General features: G+C 23.8%; 2 protein-coding genes across 2 annotated transcripts; both read right to left on the bottom strand.

Moving 5' to 3' along the window:
- Positions 1–176: 176 nt before the first annotated feature.
- On the bottom strand, positions 177–2,539 carry LOC107071645 (adaptor protein complex 1, mu subunit). The gene is made up of 2 exons (XM_015330806.2): positions 2,376–2,539; positions 177–2,078 (listed from the first exon to the last, which is right to left on the bottom strand). The coding sequence occupies exon 2, from the start codon at positions 2,059–2,061 to the stop codon at positions 793–795; it is 1,269 nt and encodes a 422-aa protein (XP_015186292.1). The 5' UTR covers positions 2,062–2,078; positions 2,376–2,539; the 3' UTR covers positions 177–792.
- Positions 2,540–3,153: 614 nt separating this feature from the next.
- LOC107071643 (fatty-acid amide hydrolase 2-B) lies at positions 3,154–11,101 on the bottom strand. Its single transcript, XM_015330803.2, is given in 12 exon segments — positions 3,154–3,529; positions 3,532–3,586; positions 3,675–3,857; positions 4,095–4,262; positions 4,379–4,480; positions 4,710–4,853; positions 5,350–5,507; positions 6,075–6,186; positions 6,420–6,637; positions 8,496–8,715; positions 8,844–9,020; positions 10,810–11,101. Coding segments are annotated over 12 exon segments (1,743 nt in total). The 5' UTR covers positions 10,876–11,101; the 3' UTR covers positions 3,154–3,389.
- Between the last annotated feature and the right edge of the window lie 2,311 nt (positions 11,102–13,412).

Genomic DNA, 13,412 nt, shown 5'->3' with positions numbered 1-13,412 from the left:
CCACACACTTTTAATTTGACGATCGTGCTCAGAAACACGAAAATCGGACGGCTATAGCCGTCATTTGCGGCAACATATTAATATAAATTTATATATTAGTCATTTCTAATTCAATAATAATATAGTTACTCGTACTAACATTAGAATTAACAACAAATACAAATACTATAGGACACTCTTCATTAAATTCTTAATATTATGCTTCATTTAATTCGTACATTGTATTTACAATTTTTTATAGTAATTAATAAATGAGTTTAATCATATATACAAAAAATAAAATTTAATCGATATATAAATATTAACAGCATGGTTGAGACTCTTAAAATATTTGAAGTATTCGTAAATATTTAAAGTAATCTTTCTATTATGATTTAACAAAATGAAATAAGATTGAGTAACGTCGCGTATTTATAAACAATTTTTTCATAATGTTGTTTTCATAACACTTTGCCAGCCGCTGTCACGTATACTTGACTTTTTTTTGCCAACTGTTATCAACCATTGACACGTACTATGCGTGTCTGCGTGATTTATTTTTCTCCAGCGTGAATCTCGCCGACAGTAGTGCAATGGCGACTCAAGAAATATGCGGAAGGTAAAATGTTAAAACCATCTAAATTGTTCTCTCGATTGATATAACTATGCAAATCTCTAATCAATTCAAAAAAATGTTACATGCACTTTCAACAGAATATTTACACACGAGTTTTTATCAAAAAAAATAATTTTTTTAAACATTAAAATTCTCAATTTTTCGTTATTTGAAATATTTCCATTTAACTGCTCAAGTTAATTCGTTCTCAATTGATAATCACCATTTTGTGTAATGTAACGCACCCATGGTAATGCTTGGTAACCGCTCTTCTCAATAATTTTCAAATATCGTACTTGAATCCCAGAAGTAGTGAAATAAGGAATTTCAAATTTCACTTGAATTGGCGGTTTACCTTCTACATCTTCTCCAACCACGGAAGGTAGACCGAAATGTGCTCTCATTAAATACTCTTTTCCTCCAGGGAAGGATTTGATGAACCAAGTAATAGCGCTTTGTTCAGGAGAATATTTGACACTACCGATAGTTGTTTTAAATTTAGGAGAATCTGCATCATTTGGTACTGGTATTACAATCTCAACATTGTTAGCAGTTGATCGACGTTTAAATTGAGACCTAGCTTTTATCATGTACTCAACTCTACTATGTGCATGTCTTTCTATTACCGACTCAATCCATATCAATGGTTTGACATGAGTATTCAATCTGTAAGACATTAATTCAAACTCTCCATCCGGTGGTATGAATGAAATAGTTCTGTCGTTTTCAAATCTAGAAAGTCTAACGCATTGATGAAATTTAACATCTTCCAGTTCGACTGATTTGGACTTTCCACGTCCAGTTGATTCAAATAATACTTTATCATTGAGACCAAGTCTTAACTCTGGCATTCCAGATAAATAAACTCTCATTTTGATGGCACCAACGATTTCAGAACTCAATACGTTTCCATTAGCATTAGCGAGAAGATTAACAGATTCGATTACATCCAAAAATACTTCATTCTTGCGATATTTAATACCTTCTGATCTCCACGATACAGCATTGGTCACAGCCATCGGAATTCTAGGTTGTATTTCTAATTTATGTCCCTCTTGCGTGATATATTCTTGTAATATCTTGCTATCAGTGGTTTGAGGATAACCAAAATCTAATAACTCATCAAGTAATTCATAAATAACTACAAAATTATCCCTTATACTTTCTTCTTCCAATTCTTTAAAATATTCTTGCATTACTTGTACAACTTTATGCAAAAATACAAATACCAAAGAAATGTTAGCATTTTTCCTTGTTGTAGAAACGATGTAAAGATTATTATATTTAATATAAGCGTATGCACAATCTAATGTTTGAATAATTGGTGTAAGATTGCCTTCTTCTTCTCGCTCCATTACCAAAGACATAAATTTCTCTATTATTCCATTTTCAATATCTCCACGATAATTACGTGAAATCAAAACCTTGCCCTTCACATCCAATATGTATATCGCTGAGATAGACATCTTGAAACAACGTTTAACTAAAATCAAATACAAATAATATTAAAACATATTCTATCAAGCACACATTCATGTGATAAGATATAGGTTATGTACAACATAAGAAAAAGTATATTCTTCAATTACAAGAAAAATATTATTAAATAGAAACAACATTACGCTTATTCTCAACAAATTTCAAATTATGAAATATTAACTGTAAATAATATAAAAAAAAAAAAAAAAAAAACATAAATCTCCTTAACATTATGTTTGACAGTAAAAAAATCTATACTTGATATTAATCAATTAAATTATGTATCATTGTTCACACTTACGCTGTAATTTTTGATAATTTAATTACTTCGTAATTCTTCGTAAGAAAAAATGATACATATAAGTATCCAGTTTTTAAAAGAATTTAAAGAAAGAAATTTTACATCATCCTCTTGTGTTATATACCTATGCACTGCGACATTTTAAACTGTTAGCGTAGAAGAAGTAATCGATATTGCACAAAATCGACATTGCAAAGTTACGATTTGTCGATAAATCGATGTTTTCTATATATAATATTTTTAAACATTGAAATAATTTCATAGATTCAAGTAAGGGAACACATCTTTATAAATTTTTTTAATTTATTTATTATTCCTCTCTTATAATAACAAAATCATAAAATATATCGACAATTTATTATTGTATTATTATTATTATTAATTTATTTTAATTTATTTAAATTAATTATAAAAATAAAGAATTATGTAATTAAAAACAAACAAAGTTAAAACCAAGTTGACAGAAAATATATAAGAACATACGTGCCATACGAATATGTAAACAAAAAAATCGGTGTCCTATTAACCTGATTCTTCTCTTGTAATTTTGAAAGTATGTACAGTAACATTATGGGAATATTATAGTTTATATAAATTTTATATTTATTTTTTATTCGTATAAAATCGAAGGCAACAAGCTGTAAATAAATAAATCTTACTATCTATGTATAAATATATATAACACACAATATAAATATAAAAATAAAAATGATTTTTAATATATTAGTATATATATTTATAATCTTATAAATTATAATTAATATTACATATAAATAGCTACTATGTAATAAAATAATATTTATTTAGAAATCTTTTTTGAAAGTATTAAAATATATAATTAACAAATTTTTACGCAATAGAAATCTTAAGTCTATGCACATTTGGATGTGCAAATTTATTAGTATAAAAGAAAATAAATGTCTGTAAATAAAGAGAAACAATTATTATAAAATAACATGACAATTATAATATTTAACAATATTTTCTAAAATCTATACTACAGCATCTTTGTTATTATTTGATATTATTTGTCAACGATATTTCAATCATCTTCTTGGTAATTTCGGAATTTGAATGAGTATAACCATTATCAAGCTCGGTACCATTATTTTTCTTTATATTACTTGGTGGTAATTGCCAACCACCGAATTTTTTTCAATCTCTTTAGCCAATGTGATTGTTAAATTATCGCATTTATCATTAGCAACCAACTAATTTAAATCGAAAAAGTAAAAAAAAAAATCATTGTTATACATGTATTTATAAAAAAGAAAATATAACAAAATAATATTGAAATACCTGTAAACCTATAGGTAAACCCTTTTTATTTAAACCCACTGGACATTGTGTGACAGGAAAACCCAACTCATTAAAAATAGCCATATAACCAATATTCAAAATCTTGGCGTATATTTCTGAATGATAATGAGCACATGAATTAAAAGTTGGTAAAATCAAAACAGAATTCGAACCTAAAATTTCCTAAAATAAACAAAAATATCTAATTATAAATACACCTATGTAAAATGTTCTGTAACTGGTGGTACAAGCCAGCAGAAAATGATTCTACATGAAAAATTAAATAAAAAGTGTAGAATCATTCTCTACTCGTTTGAATCACCAATTACGAAATACCTTATATATATATATATATATACATCGTATAATAATTAGTAAATATTAATATAATTAATATATTCTTTAATAGTTAACACTTACTTCCAATTCTTTCTTAAGTATATCACGCTTTTTCGTAACAGCTTTATGATACCACGATGGCACTATTTGTAAGCTTTTCAAGAAAAATCCGTAGATTATGCATGGCCATGTATGTAAATTAAGTCTAAATAATCGTTTCAGCAGAACGATGAATACACTTTTCCATGGCTGCACATATACACATATGTAATATAAATATAAATATATATACTTTATTTTTTTTTATCATAAAAAAATCATTACAAATATATGCATTAATTATGTACACATTTATTTATGCTAACCTTTGAACCATCTCCTATATTAAAAATGGTTTCCACATCAGCTACTTTAAAAACCATAGTGGCTACTATTTCAATCACATACTTCATATTTTGTAATTTCAACTATAATAAAAATGTTAATTTTTAATTCAATTGATATTTATATTAATATTTAGATAATATTTACAACATTTACGCTTGTTAACGATACACTTTCAATATTAAACGTTATCACAAAAAATGGACAACTATTTTATTTGATTGCAATAATTTTGAATTATTCCGTACGAAAATGTTGTAATATTCTTAAAAATACAACATAATAATAATAATAATAATAATAATAACTAACTTGTTTAATTGGACAGCCGAAAGTCGAATTTAAATGTTCTGCAACATTTCTAATAGCAACTTTAATTTCTTTATCAATTGGTAAACACAATATCGATGAGTATTCATCAGTGATATAATAAACATTCATTTTGTTTATATCTACCTGTAAAAATAACATAAAAACTGTGTTTCGATATAAAATTCAAACACCGACCGTGTTACTTGCTTGGGACTCAAACGATTAATTGTTGATAAATAAGTTTATATTAAATGCATTGAAATTGTACTCTCTCTTTATAAATGTTTTTCATTGATAGTTTCTTTATTAGTATTTTTTTCTTTATAAATAATAATATCAGAAAAATGTAACTATCTTATTGATACTGTTAGCTATACATAACGGTACCTATACCGTTCTTCAATCACATGAAGTATTTTCAAACGTTCGAAAAAAGAAAGGTACCAAAAATCGTTAAGTGAAAGTTCGTATTTATCAACATCATCACGATCATGACATCAACTTGAAACGAAATTACATTCTGAAGAATTACACTTATTCCCATGATCACCTACTTTTCAATCGCTATTGAATTTTCTACTGAATGAAAATATACTTATATTGAAAATTATGCTTAAATATAAATATAATAAATGCATACCTTGGTGTTAAGATATTCTTTGCATTCCTCATTTGTTGCAATACTTTTCAGTATTAGAGGAATGTCAACAGCGTATCTCGTCATTACGGAAATCGTAAAAATAGATTCCCATTTTTTGCTTCGTGCAACTGGTTTATGACCCACCGATGAAACCCAATCTAATAAATTTTATTATTAAAAATTGAATATATTGTGAAACAATATGAATTATATCATTTAAGAGATAATAAAAAAATATATATATATATATATATATATATATATATTGTTATCACCCTTTGCTCATTTGTAGTACCAATTACAGGACACTCTGTATATAATATATTATTAATAATATACATTTTACGAAAACGTTCAAAAAATAAAATTCAATGATGAAATGTATTAAACAGAATATTTACATTTCTCGCTAACATTCTTTTAATAACATACTAAAATTATTCAAATCAACTTTGATTTTAATAACTTCGAATTGTGCAATGCTTATGTATAACATATTTATTTTATATTTAAATAATAAAATGAGAAAATAATTACTCTTTGACAGTATCTGTGTGTGTATGTATTTGAATTAAAACAAAGAATTATATATATATATATATATATATATATATATATATATATATATATATATATTATTATTTATAAATAAATAAATACACATATATCTTTTATATTCTCTTATATGAATGATGAAGAAAATAAAAATACGAGCTTTTTCTTACTACATGATGGTTTGTGACCAAAAATACCGCAAAACATAGCAGGCAATCTTGCTGATCCCCCTACATCAGATGCAACACCAATCACAGAAGCAGCACTACTTATAAGTGCACTCTAAACAAAAAAAGTACAAATCAAATTTATTTCAACGTAAAAATTTGTTTTTTGCCATTTTTTATTCTAAGTTCATTACGTTATAGAAGACAAATTAACATAAACACAAATTACATTATATATTATAAATACAAATATCACTATACGTAAATAGGTTGAAAGGTTTTGAGTTTCTACAAAAAAAAAAAGTGAAATAATAATAATAATAAAGTACAATAAATAGAAATACAAACCTCGCCACCTGACGAACCACCTGGTGTTCTTTCTGTATCATAAGGATTCAATGTTCTACCAGTGATATTGTTCATAGTTTCAAAGGACATACAATATTCCGGTACATTGCTCGTTAACAAAATAATGGCACCGTCTCGACGAAGATTTGCTACTGCGGGTGCATCGTTTGTGGCCTTGACGTGTTTTTGACTTACCTCTCCAACAGCGAAACAAAAATCTAGAATTTAAATAATCAAATATTTATTATGTATTTACATAAAATTTAATAAACATACCATAAACCTTGGACAAATCTCTTTTTGTTTATTTTCTTATTGTCTTATAATTAAAGAGGAGTATTCGTTGATTGAAACAAAATATAATAAAGTAATGTGATGCGAAAAAAGAATGGAAAAAATACAACTGAAAATTGCATAAAAAGACAATTTTCAACCGGAAATTAATTTGAGGTTTGTGTGATTTTGTTTAGCATGCTGTATAATTGTGTATTTTTTTTTTTTTTTTTTTTTTTTTTACTTTTAGAAATAATAACGCATCCACATTGAATATTTCTATGATTTACAATCGTATTAAAAAACTTCAAATAAAAAGGTTGCATTATTGAAATTATTATGTTATATGAGATTTCAATGCTACCGATGTTTTATTAAATGAAAGTATATATATATATATATTTTTTTTTACCATATGTTTGCAGAACTTGAAAAAAACAACATCAATATTATCTTCATGATCATTATTTCATCATCATCATCATCATTAGTATTTATTCTCAAAATATTCACATGTAAAAATTATTTTCTTTATCTTGAGATATTTCTATTACTTATAATTATATGAAAAAAAATAAATTAACTCAAATAATTAATGTCCATAATTCAATTCTTATCTCATTATATTATTTGAATACAGATTTTCCATTAGGCATGGTATTCAATTGACTTTTAACTACTCGACTCTTGTGAAATCATATTATCATTTTTTCAAACATTCTATTTTAATATATAATCAAATTTGCGTAACTCCTCGTCAAAAAGATATTCGATGTACCCTAATTATTATTTTTTAATATTACATCAGAAACGTTCCTACATTATAAAGACATTATGTTTTCAAAATATACGATTCGTTAGAAATAATATCTTAATGAGATTTTTATACAATCAAGAAATATTATTCCGTACTAATCACATTCCAAATATTAGCACATTCTATTAGCACTAGAACTACCGAGAGAGAAAAAAAAATGAAGATAATAGATTGTTTTTATATTTACATTTCGTCCCGAAAATGTCTTCCTTTTTCTTGGTGATAAGTTGCACAATATTGTATGCGTAATATTTTTCCTATTATTTTACTAAATAATATCGATTCTACATTATATTAACTTTTTCTTTACTGTATATTGTGCGAGTAAAATTATTTAAAAAAGAAAAAAGAGGAAGAAACTTTTGTAGATCTAATCTTATCTTACAAAAAGAATTTTATGTTATGTAATTATAACTATTATATATTTATTAATTATAATAATAATAATAATAACTACTACAAGAATACCAATAAGTACAAAAAGAATATTTGGTAAAAAAAAAATATTAAAATAAACTTTCATTAAAATAAATATAAGAAATATAAAATAATAATATGATGATAATAATAAATGTAATAGAAATATAAAAATGAAGTAATTATTAATATAAAAGCCTGTGATTAGATTGGAAAAGAAGTATTATGGTCCTCATTTTCTGCTCTATAAATATGAAAAATTTCAAATTTATTTTTCATGCATAGAAAAACATTCCAATGAAATCTTCCAATTTGGCTTTGTTAAGGATACATTTTTTAATTAAAACTCGAGAAGCTTTTGATTCCGTACAAAATGTTAAATATTTAGAAATGACCATGCACATAAATGATTAAAAATGAGTATATATTATATTTTCTCAATAATCCCTAATTATTTCAGTTAAAATATCAAATTTTTACGATTTAACTCACGTTTATGATTTAACATTGAAGTAAGAAAAATAATGCATTTGTAATTTAGATTCAAAGAAGTACAAAATTATTTTTACCTTTAACAGCAATACTCGCTTTAACTGTTACGGGAACTCCAAGTAATGGCATATCCTGTTCAAGATTCATCTCACTAATAGTAGTATTTTTTAAAAATTGATCTACAATGCGAGCTTGTATTATTGCTTTTTCAAAATTATTTTCTACAATGGCATTCAATATAGGATTGACTTCCTTACAACGAGCAATAAATGCCAATACAACTTCCTCGCTACTGATCTTCAATTTGAATGTTCAATCATTAGATTTATTTCAAGGACAACATTTTCTTATTTTATTTTTCTTCAATGATTAATTGTATTATTATTATATAATATATTACAAAACAAATTGAAATAATAATTTACCTGTTTGGTACGAATTTTGTCAGCAATTTGAGTAGCTGACCAAAATAATATATCATTTGTAACAGGAGGACAATATTGACGTTTTTTTAATCGCATTTTAATAACTGGATATGTTACTAAATAAGCAAATAATACTATAGATCTTAGAAAACATTGTACTAATGGATGGATAATTGTCTGAAAAACAAAAAATAATAGAAATTAATAGAATTTCGTTCGTTTCATTTGTAAATATCATTGAAAATTTCGTTGTTTTTTTTTTTTCATTTAAGATATGTTAAATTATTATTTAAATTACTTAATAAAAAAAAAACAAAGAAACAAACAACCATGAATTAGCTAATTTGTTTTTATTTTTTGTATAAACACGATTACGGACATTTATATAGAGTATCACAACAAAATGTTACCACATTTTAATTGTTTTAAATCTTTATTAATATTTTTTCAATATTTCAATGTTTTTACATTTTTTGGGGGCATCATACAATCGGTTGTCATGACGATTCATATAAAACCGTCAAACAGACGGTTCATCAAATCAACAAAGTATTTTTCTTTTTGCACGAGCTTTCAATCAAAAACTAGCATGAAATGTTTTATACAAATTTAAAGCCAAATAAATTATTTATTGGGATGTATATAACACTGTACAAGTTATTTCGATTTAAAAAATGGAGGAAAAAAAATTAGTATAACAATAAATTAAAACTAGTGTTTAAGTTTGCAAGGTGTATGGTAACATTTTTTTGAGACACCTTGTATTTAAGAAATCCTAAATGTATTCGAGACAAATTTAATAAATGGAGTTCAAATACCGGTTTGAGGAATGTATAAACATAATAATCAAGTTTTACTTCCTTTTTGGAGATCTTTACAAAATAGATGTTTTTTTTTTTAATAATAAGTATAATTATTTATTAAATATATTTGTGAAATTTCTTCTGAGATTGTTAAAAAAAAAAAAAAAAAAATTAAATTCATATATTACACAATAAAAAAGTCATTGACACATTCTTTTTTATCTTATTCTTAGATTTTTTTTTTTTTTTTTTATGTCAAAACGAATAAATTCAATTCACATGAGTAATCATTTTTTATAATTATTAATAATTATTATAATTAACAAAAAAAAAAACAAGCTTTTTATAATAGCTAATGTATTCGTTAAATTTATCAATCTCATCACACAAACACATACAAATCCATTATTCAATTATTATTATAAATATAATATATTAATATAAGTATGTATATGTTACCGGCAATGTTACGAAAAACCATTGGCATTGTACATAATGCCTAATGTTTTTAAACAATGTACAAAATATAAGAATTATTACATACTTTTATTAGACATTATATATAATATCTATAGAATGACAAATGCTATTTAGACAAAGTATGGTAAAAAGACGTCATAAGGTTTTTTATTTAAATGACGTGCATTCCTGAAAAAAAGAAACAAATATTACTCTGAAAAAAAAAAAATAAAAATATTTAACATATATAATATAAATATGATAATAAATATAATTTAATATGTATATAATAATAATAATAATAAAATAAATAATAATAATAATAATAATAATAATAATAATAATGTAAATATATAAAAGCCGTGATATTCGATACGAATCAGAGACGTATTTTATACTTTGCTGGCATTCTATAAAATACCTTAAAAAATGTGTGAAATATGATTATATTAATAATGTTATATATATATATCTAATAATGTTATATATATTATCTGTAGAATGCCGGATTTCGAACTTTACCGATAACATATGTATAATCAATTGCTGTAAGTTTAATTTTAAATCATAATTAAACGATAACTTATAGTGATTTAGTAACGATAATAATAATACTACTACTACTAATAATAATAATAATAATAATACAATAGTATTAAAATACTAATAATAATTTTAATTTCAGTGATAATTTGTTTACTTACCCAATAATCAAAAGTAATACCAAATAAGACAGGTGGAAATGTCATTGATAAGAAATTTATTTTCATATTTCTTCTATTATTATAATTTTCAATTACGAAATTGTTATAATATTTTCTTTTTGCAGAAACAAAAGAAATGTTTAAAACTTTGTTCAATTAATTCTTATTTTTGTGTTTTTTTTTTTTTTAATATATAAATTTACAATTCAAAACTTTCATTCGTTTCGATTAACATTAAAAACTGTTAAATTGTATTAAAACGATAAAAATATTTAAAACCCAAAAAAAAAAAAAAAGAGGAGAAAGTAAAGAAAAGACAAAATGTAAATTATAACAATATCAAATTATTTACCACATTAACACAATACCTATAAACTGTTAATTCAGAAACATATTAACTTCCTTGAATGTCGACTGAATACTAAACCGAGCTTGAAAACTGACATCATATTTACACTTCCAATCATCGATGGTGGGGCATCTGAAGTGAAAGATGTTGCAATAATTTTCTGACTAAAGTCTAAGAAGTCAAATACAATTACCTTTTTTTTTTTTTTGTTAACTAATTAACATTCATAAAATAAAAATACAAAAATCAAATGAATAATGATGGTGAAGAAAGAAAATTGATTTTTCATTTGATTATTATTATTTCTTCTTTTCTTTCTAAAATAAAGCTACAATATAAATGACTTAACTTGTTGTCTCGCGCAAGAAAAAAAATATTTATTTTTCGAAGAATAAAACAAATGAAATTTTAATTCATCAGCAAAATAAGTTGTGTCTTAAAAACTCATTAACAATTTTTAATACGAAGAGAAATATTTTTCTCATTAATTAACATTTAAATAAAACAGATTGGAAGAACAAAATAAAAATAAATCTTTTATTTATACTTAATTAACGATTAACGCGATAAGTTATTTATTTCATAAAATGAAAGATAATAATAGAAAGAAATTTATCACCAAGAATATGTAATTCAATATGGAATTATTAATAATGTAAATTTAATTATTTGTTTGAAAAAAAAAAAAAAAAAGAAAAAAAACATAATTTTCATTCTGTTTATATTGCATACTGAAAAAAAAAAAAAAAGTATTTAACATACCAATATATTTGAATATATAATGTAGTCAACATATTCCTTATATAAGAAGAGATCGAATAAAATATACTCATCGACAAATAAAAAATCAATATCTAAACTACTCAATGTATATATACATATATATTTGCGTGATAAATAATATGCTAAAAAATTTCTTCTGTTCAATATTCTACTTCCAAAAAATCTATTTACATTTCTTGTTTTACAAGGTCAATATTAGGTGAATTAAACTTGGATATTTCATAAAGTATGTTTTATTCACTTTATTCTTTTCTCCATCTTTGTCAAAAGCTAAATCTTTGTAATTTATTAAGTGTGTGTTATTTAATTCATAATTATTATATTACTTGTATAATAAATAATATTGATTTTACAATAAAATATAAATGTTTACTAATAAAAGAAACTTAACATATTCTATTAATACAAATTCACCATTTTTTCTACTATATTTCCTATCCAATTAATATAACATACTCTAGAAAGATAGAAATAAAAAAAAAAAAAAAAGAATAAAGTTAAATGAAATATACTTTACAATAAATAAAAAAATACAAAAATAAAATAGATTAAAAAAAAAAAAAAAAGAGTCTTTGAATCGAGACTCGATCGTTTGATAAATATTTATTTTATCTTCGATCATTACTTCTTGAATATTTAATCTTATCAATAAAATTTAAATGAACATAATTATATGAAAATAACTAAAATAATATATGAATTAACGAGAGGCGAGTCGTTAGAGCATGAAATTGAAATTTGATTCATTTTTTCATCATTTTCAAAGTCCCTTTGCTTCGTCATTTTTCTATTTTTGGCTATTTTCTATTTTTGAAAACTTATTGTTCCTTTAATAGAGTAAATATTGTATCTCAAGAACAAACAACTTTCGCTTGGAAGATCATAAAACGAAGGAACATGTATATTTTCTGTTTCCGGATTTGCTACAGTGCAGTATAGGTAGGTATAGAAACTTGAAGAATAGTTTTTTTTTTTTTAAATTTGAGATAAAAATTTCAATCTTATACTTTAATAAATCACCACTCGTATATTCATATATTACTTATTGCTAATTGAAATATGCAATTCAGCTTTTTTCATACTTTAACAAATCAATATAATTATTTGTGGATCTAGCTAATTATTTCACGAATTAACAAATGTCACAAAGTAACAATATAACATATATAAACGCATTTTTTTTTAATTTTTTTTTTTTTTTTTGACGTCCAATTATCCATATAAGTTAGTTTTATTTATTTGGAATAAAGTGTTATTTACATTGCACAAATATATCTTATTTGTGTATACAAGAAGACAAGTAAACCATTTAATCACTGAAAGTTATACATAGTGGAAACAAAGGCATTTTTAAGAAGCACCATTAGAAATTAATTAGACAAATGTATTCTTATCCTGCAGCAGATATTATATTTGATAATATATCTGTCAAAATATATATGTATTAAAAAAGAAATAAAATAATAATAAC

The sequence above is a fragment of the Polistes dominula genome, unplaced genomic scaffold (genome assembly GCF_049000335.1).
Source record: "Polistes dominula isolate Pdom_NZ unplaced genomic scaffold, Pdom_raw_medaka contig_33, whole genome shotgun sequence".
Classification (NCBI taxonomy): Eukaryota; Metazoa; Arthropoda; class Insecta; order Hymenoptera; family Vespidae; genus Polistes; species Polistes dominula.
The sequence above is the reverse complement of the archived record's forward strand: the minus strand, read 5'-3'. Positions and strand labels throughout refer to the sequence as shown.